The sequence below is a fragment of the Stylophora pistillata genome, chromosome 11, assembly GCF_964205215.1.
Source record: "Stylophora pistillata chromosome 11, jaStyPist1.2, whole genome shotgun sequence".
NCBI lineage: Eukaryota > Metazoa > Cnidaria > Anthozoa > Scleractinia > Pocilloporidae > Stylophora > Stylophora pistillata.
Window position 1 is genome coordinate 17,887,190 of NC_142529.1, and position 12,684 is coordinate 17,899,873.

The 12,684-nt window shown below is 36.7% G+C and overlaps 1 protein-coding gene across 1 annotated transcript in view; it reads left to right on the forward strand.

Annotated features, from left to right (window-relative positions):
• LOC111346918 (fibroblast growth factor receptor 3) overlaps positions 1-12,159 on the forward strand; it is a 46,258-nt gene extending 34,099 nt beyond the window's left edge. The window contains exons 9-21 of the mRNA XM_088738364.1: positions 329-589; positions 1,702-1,983; positions 2,395-2,517; positions 2,937-2,946; positions 3,975-4,165; positions 5,446-5,562; positions 6,030-6,214; positions 7,253-7,372; positions 9,177-9,253; positions 9,383-9,423; positions 10,205-10,301; positions 10,652-10,748; positions 11,102-12,159. Coding sequence (XP_088594490.1) covers positions 329-589; positions 1,702-1,983; positions 2,395-2,517; positions 2,937-2,946; positions 3,975-4,165; positions 5,446-5,562; positions 6,030-6,214; positions 7,253-7,372; positions 9,177-9,253; positions 9,383-9,423; positions 10,205-10,301; positions 10,652-10,748; positions 11,102-11,254 — 1,754 coding nt within the window. The 3' untranslated portion in view covers positions 11,255-12,159. The remainder of the gene's footprint in view (positions 1-328; positions 590-1,701; positions 1,984-2,394; positions 2,518-2,936; positions 2,947-3,974; positions 4,166-5,445; positions 5,563-6,029; positions 6,215-7,252; positions 7,373-9,176; positions 9,254-9,382; positions 9,424-10,204; positions 10,302-10,651; positions 10,749-11,101) is intronic.
• The last annotated feature ends 525 nt before the right edge of the window (positions 12,160-12,684 follow it).

Consider the following 12,684-nt stretch of genomic DNA (forward strand, 5'->3'; position numbering starts at 1 on the left):
CTGGTTCTGATCTACGGACACCCACTAGTACTCTCCGAAGCTGAAATACAACTAAAACTACAAATGAATTCATAATAACAACTCCCAATATTACATTATGACTAACAGTTCATGTGGTCTCTTTTAACAATATCATGCGTGTACTCATGTTACGGGAAGTAAAACTTAGAAAAAAGATAGGCTTACTTACAATGTACTTTGTTTATTCGTTTGTTTGTTTGTTTGTTAGTTTGCTGGTTTGTTTTTGCAATTTATTTAAGGTTAAGCGGAAAGGGTTAACATTGTCAATGTGAACCTTTGTTGAATCTGTTGGTCTTTTTACTTCAAGTTTCCCCCCAGATCACTAAGCCTCCGATAAACCAGTCTGTAACCGAAGGGTATGCAGTCAACTTCAGTTGCCGAGCCTCAGGTGTGCCAACACCAACCCTAGTCTGGGTTTTTAGTAATGGTAACCTCAGTCAAACCGATCACGATGGAGAATCGTTGCTAGAATTGCCAAGTGTCACAAAAGAGATGAAAGGCACTTACAAGTGTGAAGCGAAAAACAAAGCAAATACTACTAGTTCCTCTGCAACACTGCGTGTTTATGGTAAGTTTAATGATAATGATAATGATGACAATGACTTTGACGATAACGATAACGATAACGAAAACAAAGACGATGACAATGGAGAAGGAGACGGATATGGAGATAAGGCTGTAGTGATTTTCGAGACGAGAACAAACGAAGAAAAAAATAAAAGTGACGGCGCCATCATGGGTTCACTGATACGAATTAATGTAATTGCTGCGGTGATTATAGGGATGTGCGCGGTTTTTGAGAAATCGAGCGGGTAAATCTTTTGAATAATCAGATCCTTGGCTGGGAAACATCTCGTTTGCAAATTTGTGAAAGGTGTCGAATGATCTAACCTATTTGCTGATTTTATAATTTTTAACAAGACTGGCAGATATTCAGGCGCAAACAACTTTCGGTGAGCCTAAGCATATTAAATTGCCAGCTTTAATAACTGCGTGTTGACATGTGAACGCGGATAGATATCAACCCTGACAAGTGAATAGGCGAGTGCTGTATTTCCTGTGAAGGAAGGAGCAAAAAATCAAGACCAATAAAAACCAACTAGTGTGCGTTTGGCCGCTGGTATTACAGAGTTATAACTTTTTTGGCTACTGCATGTAAATATTTCGAGAAAAATTGGCATTCGGCGCAATGTGTTTTTGAATAATTCCCGAGACGAAGCCTTCCGCGCGTAATTTTTAAAAACTCGATGACACGCAGCTGAAAAAGCAAGACGCAAATCCATCAATTATTTATGCGACGCACAATTGAGAATCTGAACTATGAGCCTGGGGATGAATGGGTCAGGATACATAATCGATCTGTGGAGTCCTTTTGATACGATTGTCAAGAGGTTGATTTAAAATTTCAAAGTATTGGAACCATAGGAAATTTTTTATATTCTTAGTCGTAAATTTGGGTGCTTGCGACATTAACCAGTCATTTATCAATACCGGGCTTCAAGTGTTTTTGTGAGGTCTTTTTCAAACCATTTTTATCCAAAGCAACATGTTCCAAATGTTCCTTATATGAGGTCAAATTTCCCTTTTTTCTTTTTATTAATCCAATTTTGTTTTACTTTGTAGAGTTGTAAGTGTGTGTTAGGGTTTTTTTCAATCAATTACCCCTTATTTACAACGTAGGAAAAGCCTCTGCTCAAGTTTGTCCAGATCTATATCCAACACTCAAAATAGGAGATGTCCTCACATTGACCTGCCAGGTCAACGAAGACACAATAAATGTAACTTGGAAAAAAGATGGAGACTTGCTATCGAAAAGAGCAAATATTTATACACAATGGAATAAGAAAGACAGTAAACTTACCATTAATGAGGTTTTGGAAGAAGATGGGGGAAACTATTCGTGTGAAGGACGTAACAAGCTTGGGTTTGTGGCCTGCTCCTTTGTAAAAATAACTGTCAAAGGTGAGCACATAAAACTTCAATAATGAAGTAACAAGGTCATTGTTATAGTAGAAAACTTCCACTCCTTACTTTCTTCTCATAGTTTACTATTGGTTTTTGTTTTCTGAAAAAAATTATTTCTTCAATTTAAAAAGAGATGACAAACAGTGGCAGAGCCTTATACGTGTAGATATCTACATACTACACTTTTTCCCCATGGAGGATCACAAGAAAATAACCTCGGATTTCTCCATAGATCTGTAGAAGAAAAATCAGTTATTTCGCTTTTAAAACAGGTGTCAATCACGGGCTAAAATAACGCACAGTAGGGATGCGCACAGCCATTCCGGACGGTAACATGACTATTATTACTGTAGCAGTTACTATCGTTGAGGTTTATCTTATGGCTTCATATTCAACTGACACAATTAGCTGAGCAAGTGTCACGGGCCATGCAAGGTTCCAATTCTTTGTGGTATTACATTGGCGGATCAGTGGCAGCAGTAATTGTCGTTTCGCTGATTGCCTGTTTCTTTTGCAAGCGTCGAAGGACAGGTGAGGCCCAGTTGTCCTGTTTTATTTTATCTAGCTTTGTTTAAAGTAAGAAAAGCTAAAAATTGATTAAATTGATTATTTTTGTCTACCTCAACCCACACTTTAACTGTTTCCTCGAGCTTACCCTTACACATAGAAAAAACAATGAAACGTACCAACGGAAATTGGATTTTTTTCATTATTAATATTGTAATAACAATAATGATTATTATTATTATTACAATATTAAATATTATTATTATTATTATCATTATTAATGTCGGTAGTTTGAGAACTAATGAAAATCTTAGCTAATATTCGGTGCAAATTCAAATGATGCTGCCACTGTATAGCAATTTTATAAGATACTTGATTAACTAAAGTAAAACAAATTTTTCCCTCTTTGTCTCCTTCCTTAAATTCTCCAATTGGAATTGCAGCTATGGCTCTGTAAGTCAACTGTTTTACCTTTTAATCATCAAATTTCTACATGTGGAGTTCTCGCCATGTGCTTTAATATTTCCCATGCTATCTCTATAGTCAGTAACATAACCTTACTATTGTTTTAGCTTTTTTGTGAAGTATTGTTCACTTTCAGCCAAAAAAGGTTAAATTCTCGCATTGCCCTTCTCATGACTCACGACCTTGAATGATGACTGTAACAGAGATAATATCACTACTTTTATCATGGTCAATATGCCTAATTATTATATGGCTGTGTCTGACAAGGACTGGGAACTACAGAATTCACGAATTTGATTGGCTGAAATCAATATTGAAAGCGGTCTAGATTTTCCCATCTAGACCGGCATTTAGACCGGTCTATAAAAAAAAGGTAGTAAGAATATAAAAAATTGGCATATAAGACACAGCCATATAATAAACATCTTATTAACCGAGCTAGGTCGGTCTGTATGGGAGAATCTTGATCTCGATCGCTGGTACAGACCTCACTGCGCTCGGTCTGTACTGGTGACCTAGGTCAAGGTTCTCCCATACAGACCTCCCGCTCGGTTAATAAGAACTAATTAACATTCATCAATTGTTATTTAGAATCAGCTTTATTTTTTCGTTAGTTAATTCTTTTCTTTCTTGTCTCACAAGTCTCTTTGAATTCCATTTTTTTTTTTATCATTTAATTCAATATCTCTTTTCCTTTAATTTGACATTCAAGTATAATTTTCTGGTTTGGAAACCAACTAAAAATGTTTCCATGATTGATTTCAAAAGACAACGTGGTTATTTATTTTTTTTTACTTTATCCGATTTGCAGTGTACTTACATAATCATAGTTACAAACGTGTTTTGTGATAAAATAGGTCCCTGGTTTGGCAAAACTTTGTGTTCTCACTATCTGTATGGATAAGTCAGGGCAATCAATCAGATTATACTAGCAAATTAATATAAACTTTTTTGCGTCAGATCTATTTTTACTTTGTCGCTTTTCTTTGTAAATATGTAATGCTTCCAATTTTCAGTCCTGATCAAGAGCAGGCAATTCAGATGGAACCATTGAATGTAGAGGTAGATGAATGGGAGATTGAGGTGAGCCGTGTCCTGCTTCAAGAAGACATTGGGCGAGGGACGTTCGGAGCCGTGTGGAGGGCTCTGCTGAGCTCACCAAATGGAAGACCTGGAAACCGAACAGTCGCCGCTAAATGCTTCACGCGTAAGATTCCTTTGATTCGATATGTTAATACATATATCGATTCCAGGGTGGATTAAAAAAAGTTTATTCTCGAATCAATACACACCCTTCCCCACTCTTCTTCGCCCATAGATAAACACGGAACAAACAGGAGAAGAGGCAAACAAATTAATTGAATAGAATCAGCCAGTTTAGCGATACTGTCATTGCAAACATTTTTGTGTCGGGTATTTTTGAAGGGGTGGAAAGAGGATGTTGTCTCCCGGATCTTCCCTCGAGCTCTAAATCCGCCACTGGATCCACTGGAGCTTACTTTTCCCTTAAACTATGTTTTATCAAAGTGCAAGTACTTCTGATATAAAGTGACTCATTCCCATTTTTCCAGTGGTTGACTTCTCGGGTTGACAGGGGCATTGTAACAGACTGATTGGATGGTGGTTTTCGATAGTATTTGCGATGTTGTGGATGTTCAACGCACGGCCGTCGCCCTGGGTTCTCATACGGGACATCTAAGTTTTCATTCACGCGCGCTGGTAGCATCTCCGAACGGTGCCACAAGGCTATCGATTTCAAACCTCTTTGTATCGATCACTTTTTCGCGATTTCGGTCATAATGTTGCGTTAATCACTGTAAATGTTTAGTGTGAGTTTTCTCGAAGCCTTCGCACTGAAAGAAATTTGGTTTAAAAGTTCCAATTTTTTCCCGGTTGCCAATGCAACAATTGTTCAGATTGATATTTATCATTTTCAACGATTATTCTCAGCATTTTTCACCACGATATAAATTGCATCAACTCATCACATTATATATTATATTTACTATCGAATAACCTTTATTTTTAATATTGCATATATATATATATATATATATATATATATAATGCTTTTTATTATTTCTTTGTCAATCACATTTGTCATAGCCTCTGGCTCGGGAGATCTGGACAACCACTTCCCGTGTAATAGACTTGAAATAAATACTTACTTACTTACTTACTATATAAATACGAAACAAAAGCCACAAGAAAAATAATAATTTACATGAGGATGCTAAACAAAGAAAACCAAGAGTCCATTGTTAGGATTTGAACCTAAGCTGGTTCCGATCTTATATGGACTCAGCCGTGTCTGGGGAGAACTCGTCGGCGAGTTCAGTAACGTACTGGTTTCAAATAATTTCATCTGAAAGGTAAAAGGAAGATGTGAGGTTCGAAACCCAAATAGACTATTTCTCAGTCTCAAGGTTGAAACAAATGCATTTATCAGAATGATTATCTGTTCATCAACATACCCTGTTGTTGTAGCCACTGCTGGAGAAGAAGGAAGGAAATGTTTGATGAGAGAAATTGAGCTGGGAAAACTTATCGGTGAAAACAATCAGCCAAACATTGTAAAGTTCATGGGCTGCGTTACAACTCAAAGTAAGTGTAAAGCATTTTTCTATGTATAAGTTATTGAAAATACTACACAACTTCTTTATATGAGCTCCATAACCAGAATGGCCTGTTGATCGGACGAAGTTTGTGGTTTCTTTTTTTATTGTTTTGTTTTTTATGTTTCTTTGTGTGTGTGTGTATATGTGTGTGTGTGTGTGTGTGTGTGTGCGCGTGTGTATATGTGTGTGTGTGTGTGTGTGTGTGTGCGCGCGGTAGCGAGATTGTTCCTTTTTGAGAACATTTATCAATAGCCCGATCACGAAGATCTTGAACGCACGACCAGAGTATTTAATATCACTGATCTTGGTAACTGGGCTATCTTGCTTTCTCATTTCAAAAATTTAGGCTTAAGTCTCATGAAGGAAAATCCTTAAAATGAGTCCTCTTCCGAAGTTTTTAGTGGATATTGTGGTCATGAGCCTTCACTTTTTTTTCTTTAACGCCACTTCAAGTTCACCCAATTCTCATCATGGAATACACGCCATGCGGCGACCTACTTGGTTATCTGAGAAAATGCCGAGGAGTGAGGGATCGGTATTATCTTGGTGATGGTAGGGCACAAGATTTGACCAACTATGATCTTGTGATGTTTGCCAAACAAATCGCTGGCGGTATGGTGTTCCTTGGATCGAGAGGGGTAAGTGAAGTCCTTCATTGTTGTCATAAATCAATTCTAACTCCGAAAAATCTTTCAGATCTTTAAACTGTTTTACATTAGCTCGGATGCTGACCAACATTTTAGGTACGTTTCACTTATATAAAGTCTGAGACCTTCTTTGGGCCATGGTACTTTTATTACAGTGAGAAGATCACTTCGGATGTCAAACTTATAGGACCGGTTATTTAAACAAAGTTCAGCAGTTGTTTAACAAAACTGCGATCTAAACTATCTTCATGTTAACCGAACCTTTTGTGTGAGCCTTTTATTTTTATTATCGAAGCTGAGAGAGCCGAAAACTTACAGTCGAGGGACATGTATTCAAATAATAGAGAAAACCCGACGCCCATTGCTCCGGTAAAACCGTGGTTGGATTGGACCTCGTTTGAATAACTAAACCTTATTGATGAATGTGTGACCTTGTACAAAAGGTATATTTACTTCAATGAGGAAAAAGATATGAGAGTAATTTTGATAATAGTTTGGTTGAAACAGCTAAAATAGGATGCCTACTGAGGTATGACTACCTTAAGAAAAATGGATGCAACGGTAAAATGGTGGGATACGCGCCAACCATATTAGATATTGGTCTGTTGTGAGACACTCCGCTACGCTAACAGGAACAGGAAAAAAAGAGCAAGAACCGAGCCTTTTTCGCCAATTTTAAGAAAAAAAGCGAAAAAACGGAACCCCCTCGATATATGTAACAAGAAACGAAGGTAATGAAAAGAGCAAATTGTTTTTCTGAGTGGTCTTCTGTTGGTTTACCATTTCTAAATTTTATTTCACTGTCATAATCATTATTATTGTGATTATCATAATCATCATCATCATCACTCCTGTTTGCCATTTTTCCTGAGAAGATAAACGACTTAGTCCTGACAGCCTCGAAGAACTATAATGGCCTGCCTAGTTGTCTTTTTCTCTTCGCACATACTCAGACGTTTAACTCGCCGTTTTGTCATGAAATGAAATAATTTAGAAGCTTTCACGTCATGTATCTTTGTCTCCTGGTAGATCATCCATCGTGACCTTGCAGCTCGAAACATTCTCCTCGATAACAACTATGTTTGCAAAGTGACCGACTTTGGCATGGCATATCAAAGCTTCAAATATGGCCATGGAAATGCCAAAAAGGTAGGAAATGCTTTTTGCTGTTAATGTTGTTGCTTTATTGTGGAGCTTTCCAGAAACAAGCTGTAAATGCCAGCATTTTCTCAGCATGAAATGAACTTAGCTCGACCACCAACATGGCTTTCATAGTTCACATTGACCTGAAAAAAAGGGAAAAAGACAAAGTAAAACGCTAAGTATCGGGGTAAGTAAATTTCACTAAAGTTGTTAGTAGAAAGTCTCGCGAAAGGAAGTATGTTTTCTATTTTCTAATAGGGCTGCTTGAAGCTTTTTTTTAAAGAATGGCAAATTTATTTTTGTTCTACATTTTTACATAATTGTATTGTTACGTGCACGAATGACCAACAAATGTCCGCTGACAAAGCATATATGAAAATAGACTCCCGAGTACGATATATGGCACGGAACAAAAATGTAACAACAAGCTAGCAGTTACCCATTTTAACTATTATTTAATTAGTTTTACATTGTCTAATTTACTTAGGTTAAAGATTAAGTTAAGCAGTTCATAAAGCAGGCTTACAATCCTTCATGCCGTGTAAGTGTTCGTCGTCTTGATCAACTTCCAATTCCAACATCCGCCGACTGAAGACCAGAGCGCTTGGCTTTCTTGATTTATCGCATTCTTTCCTTGTACACAAATTCTTCCGGAGGACTCCATGGTAAACTCTGTATTCTCTATCTTCTTCCTCTCTCGACTACCGTCTTTTTCATCTCTTTCTACTCTCCGGATATCGCAAGGTCAAAAGGTCATAGCCTCGTCACATCATAGCTTCCAAAAGTTCAGTCAGCAAGCCACGAGGGTAAGCCCTCGGGCAAATCCTTTTGTACTTCTCATAAGCCAGCTTTTATACATTTACTTTAGTTATCTAGAATGTCCTATTACTATTTATAGCGTATTACAAGTTGTACCATTTTTGGAAACTGCTGAGTCACATGAAAGAAGTTTCTGGAATATTACAGATTATAGATAATTCTAGAAAAGTCTGGGATTGCGTGACAGATTCAGTAAAAATAATTCGATCCTCGTAACAATATTGCGTGGCTTCACATTTTGTAAAATATGACTTTGCCGAAGAAGGGAGATCATTTTTAAAGCAAAATGTAGATCTGGGGAAGCAGACATCTATTCTCGCCAAATGCTACAAATAGCTTCAGTCGTTACTATGGCTACTACTCGGTTGCCTCCTTCAGTCTTCTCATTTTCTCTGTATTTGAGTTTCTTCTTTCCCTCCTTTGTCTCCGACTCGTTCTGTTAGAGGCTGTATGCACTGATCCGAAAGAAGTTTCCTTTGGATACTTTCTTTATTCTGCACTAATCCATAATTTTCATGGGAGCAAAACCTCCTGTATGCGCCTTTCCCATTGCCATCTTAATTGAGTCTTTCTCTTAATTTAATCATGCACTTATTTTCTCCAAGATCATCAGTTCTAATGCATCTCGCTGTTCAAGGACCCAAAATATTTAGCTCTTTTGCTTTTCTCATTTTCGTTAGCCATTCTTCTCGTACTTGTTTCATCTTCGCGTAAAAAAAATTGACAACTTTATTTTCTCAAACTGAATGAAGTGCATGAAGGACCGACTATTCTTTCGGTGTTCAACATCATTTTCACAGTGTTTTTGTTTACACTATCACTAATTTTTCTTTGCAAAATAACAGATACTTAGGAAGAATTAATATTGAAGAAAATAATAAAAAAAAAGATGTAAAGCAAAAATAACAAAAAACAATCAAAAACCAAAGCAAAACAAATAACATTATGGTTATGATAGTTTAAAAAGAAGTTTTAATGTTTGTTTCCGCAGGGATGTTTGCCAATCAAATGGACTGCACCAGAAATTCTGCTGGGAAATCTCGCTGGACTCTCCACTTTGAGTGATGTGTATGTATTGTGTATATTTCTTCCCTCACCTCAAAAAAATGATCACCCAATTTGATTTTTTTTTTGTTATTACTTCACATCCAAAATCACTTGGCATTAACTGTGGAATATTTCTGATATATTCATCAGGTGGTCCTATGGAATCGTTCTGTATGAGATAGTTACCCTTGGTAAAGTTCAATAAGAATATTATTTTATAATAAAAATTTGTTTTTGTTTTTTCCAGGCCTTTTATTCCTGAAATGGGCCTTAAACAAGATAATATAGATGGTTTACATCCTCTTGCCTTAAGTTAATTGACTAATGTCCCAGTCTTGTAAGACTGATCAAGTAGTCTAACTTCTGTTGTAAAAATGAACCCTGATAATGGGTTCGGGTGGAATTGTATAACCTCCAGGCAAAACGTGAGAAAGTTTTCGTTTTTAGGACTATCCCGTGTTCAGTACAGATCGTACGCTTTTTACACCTGAAAATCAAGTCTCAGTAACGCTGTTTTCATCTTAATATGTAGCAAACTGTTTATCGATAGTTAATCTCATGAAATGAAACAAGAAGTAGAAGGCTTCCATAATGTTCACTTTTTAGAGACTACCACAAAAACCGAACCAAAACGAAGAAACTTTAAACTACACGGACTCAGAAAAATTTATGTTTGAGCATCATCAAGCTATGTAAATGTACATGCAGGATTAAGGAAAATTTAGATTTGGGCATCATCAAGCTATGTAAATGCAGATTTCTTTCTTGTTTAAAATGATGTCAAAAAGGAACACGACGTCTAAGCCGCAGCAATTTCGTGGAACATTTTTATACGCACTCTTATCATTTCATAGATGTTTACAATTGTAATAAATTATTAAAATTATAGCTCTCTGACTACAATTTCAACAACTTTATCAGTGCCGGATGTATTCAGTAATATCACATGCACACGTCCTTATGCCTTGACAGGAGGAATTCCATACGATAGATGGTCAGAAGGCAGGGTGGTTGCAGAGGTCACAAAAGGATATCAGATGCCTAAGCCTGATCATGTTGATAAAAAACTGTGAGTTGCACCTCTCTGGTGCGATATCGACGTGTTCCAATGTATAGCTAAAATTCAACACATCACAATTAATAGTTCTACTTGTAGAATTCTTTGCAGTGGACAAATTATAAAAGCTGTCTTCTTTTAAAACTGTGAACTCAGAGCATAAGGTATTCAGCTTTGCTAATGCATGTCTACGTACTTCGACGAGGTCAGAGCGAATGAAATAGTACAGATATGTTTGATGACCCAAAACGAACCTAAACCATTATTTTCGTTAAAAGGGTTCTTGTAGAAGAAACTTCTTCCAATTCTTCGCATAGTCCAAAAAACGTAGTTGACAACTGAGTATCATTTTTTAAATTCAGGTATGATATGATGAAACGGTGCTGGAATTTTAACCCTGACTTCCGTCCTCCATTTGAAAACCTGCGACAAAGAATGGACAAATACATTCGTGAAGAGGTTTGTTTTAAAAAAATTAAAACTTCCCAACATTCTATGAGTTTTGAAGCCTCTAATATTTTTCAGTACTTTGACACCATTTAGTTTCAGGAGCAATGCTTGATGTTATTGGTTTTGTACCCCAAAGTGCTGTAAACGGCTCAACTAAAACCATTTAGATCCCTGGTCAGCGGTGTTTTCATGCTCGTTACGCCGTCTACGCGCTCTTTACCATTTCCAGTTTATAAATCTCTCTTAAAACCACAGAGATTCTCAGTCCGCCGTGGAAGTAACTGCACTTTTCAGCTTAACATCATAGTAATATAGTGCTGTGTTGCAAGTATACAACCCTTATTTCTTGCTTTCCACCCCAGACATATGAGGAACTACTTAATCTGGGAGCTTATGACAAGAACAAATACTCCAGGGTTGAAGATCTTGGAGATGAAGATGCAGGACCGAGTGAGGAAGTTGCAAAGAAGGCCGCTGCAAAAAGATTGGGAAAATGGTCCAGTGCCCGCCGTTAGGGTACCCTTCTCTCACTTCACGGTGCTAAACTATGGGTGATAACAGCGATGATTTGAGGGTCTTTCCATATCAGAGAAACAAATGAGGTCTTTGTTTTAGATAATAACTCATCAAGTTAATTGTTTAAAGATACAAATAATTACTGAATCAATTCAGTTGAATTCAGAGTAGGAGAATTTGGGTAGATATTTCTTAAATTTTCTTAATTGATTAAAATAGGAGAGAAAGAGATAAAATAGTAACATCCAAACAATTAAAAAGCAAAACAAACTTGAAAAACGGCCCGTCCATACTCCTTAAATTTGCGAACTGTTGTAGTGAAAACGTTCTGCCGTAGATTGTTTTGTAGCAAATCTAGTGAGGAATCCTCCCAAGGATATTTGAAATTTGGTAGTTTTTTTTTGTAGTTTGGTAATGTATTAGTTGTGTGGTATTAATCACCATTGAAGTATCCCGTATGCTGACATTATCGATTCCATAATATGTTCTTTAGTTCAAATGCAGTTTGCTCTCATATTGCTTTGTTTAACTTTCGATCCATTAGCATTTGAAAACAATTGATTGCATTGTTATTGAAATGTATTGCTTTGCTTTAAGTGTTAGATGCTTTTGTCGTAAACGGAGAGAACCGTCTTAATAGAGTGAGTAAATTTAGGTTAATTTTCTTAACTGGTTTCGGTTCGTACGAGAAAAAAAGGAACCCCTATTGAGGAGAATTCGTTTTGGTAAACAGACACTACTTTTCCGTGCTAGTACGGAATTCTTATTTGAAAACTGAATGGAGTTAGATCATGTAGATTTATGGGCGTTATTTCAGTATTATACAAAAATCACACAAAAAATTGTATTTAGTGTTATTTCACACACTCTATTTAATATCTGCAATTAAAAGGTTAGAAGCATATGTTATGGCTTTTTATTGATCGCAAAATTCCTTTAAATTGATACATTGCCGTATCCTTGCTTAGCTTTCCTAGGGATGACGTTGTCCATAAAGAAGAATTGTCAAAAAATCAATGGTGTCTTTCTCTTCAGCGGTAATTATATTCCATCCAAGGGGAGTCAATCAGTCAGACACCTACACCAACTCTTATTGTTGAGCTCGTAAGAGAAAGTTTTAAATGCAGACGAGTCTGCACGACCCCGCACCGATTTCGCTCAAATTTTGCTCACTTCTTGCCCACAATGAACCTACAATCGAGACCAAACGGCTTATCCAGATACTAATTTTCAAAACAGCTAAACAAGTTCTAAGTTTTTGGTAAAAAATGCACAAAAATCTGTGCAAAAATGCAGTGAATTCATGATGTGGGTATCAGTATCCAAAATCTCAAGCCAACAAAAATATTTCGCTATAGTTCATATTAGAAACCTAAATATTCATGTGCGAACATGAAAAAATATATGATTGTCCTGTTTTTATATTTGT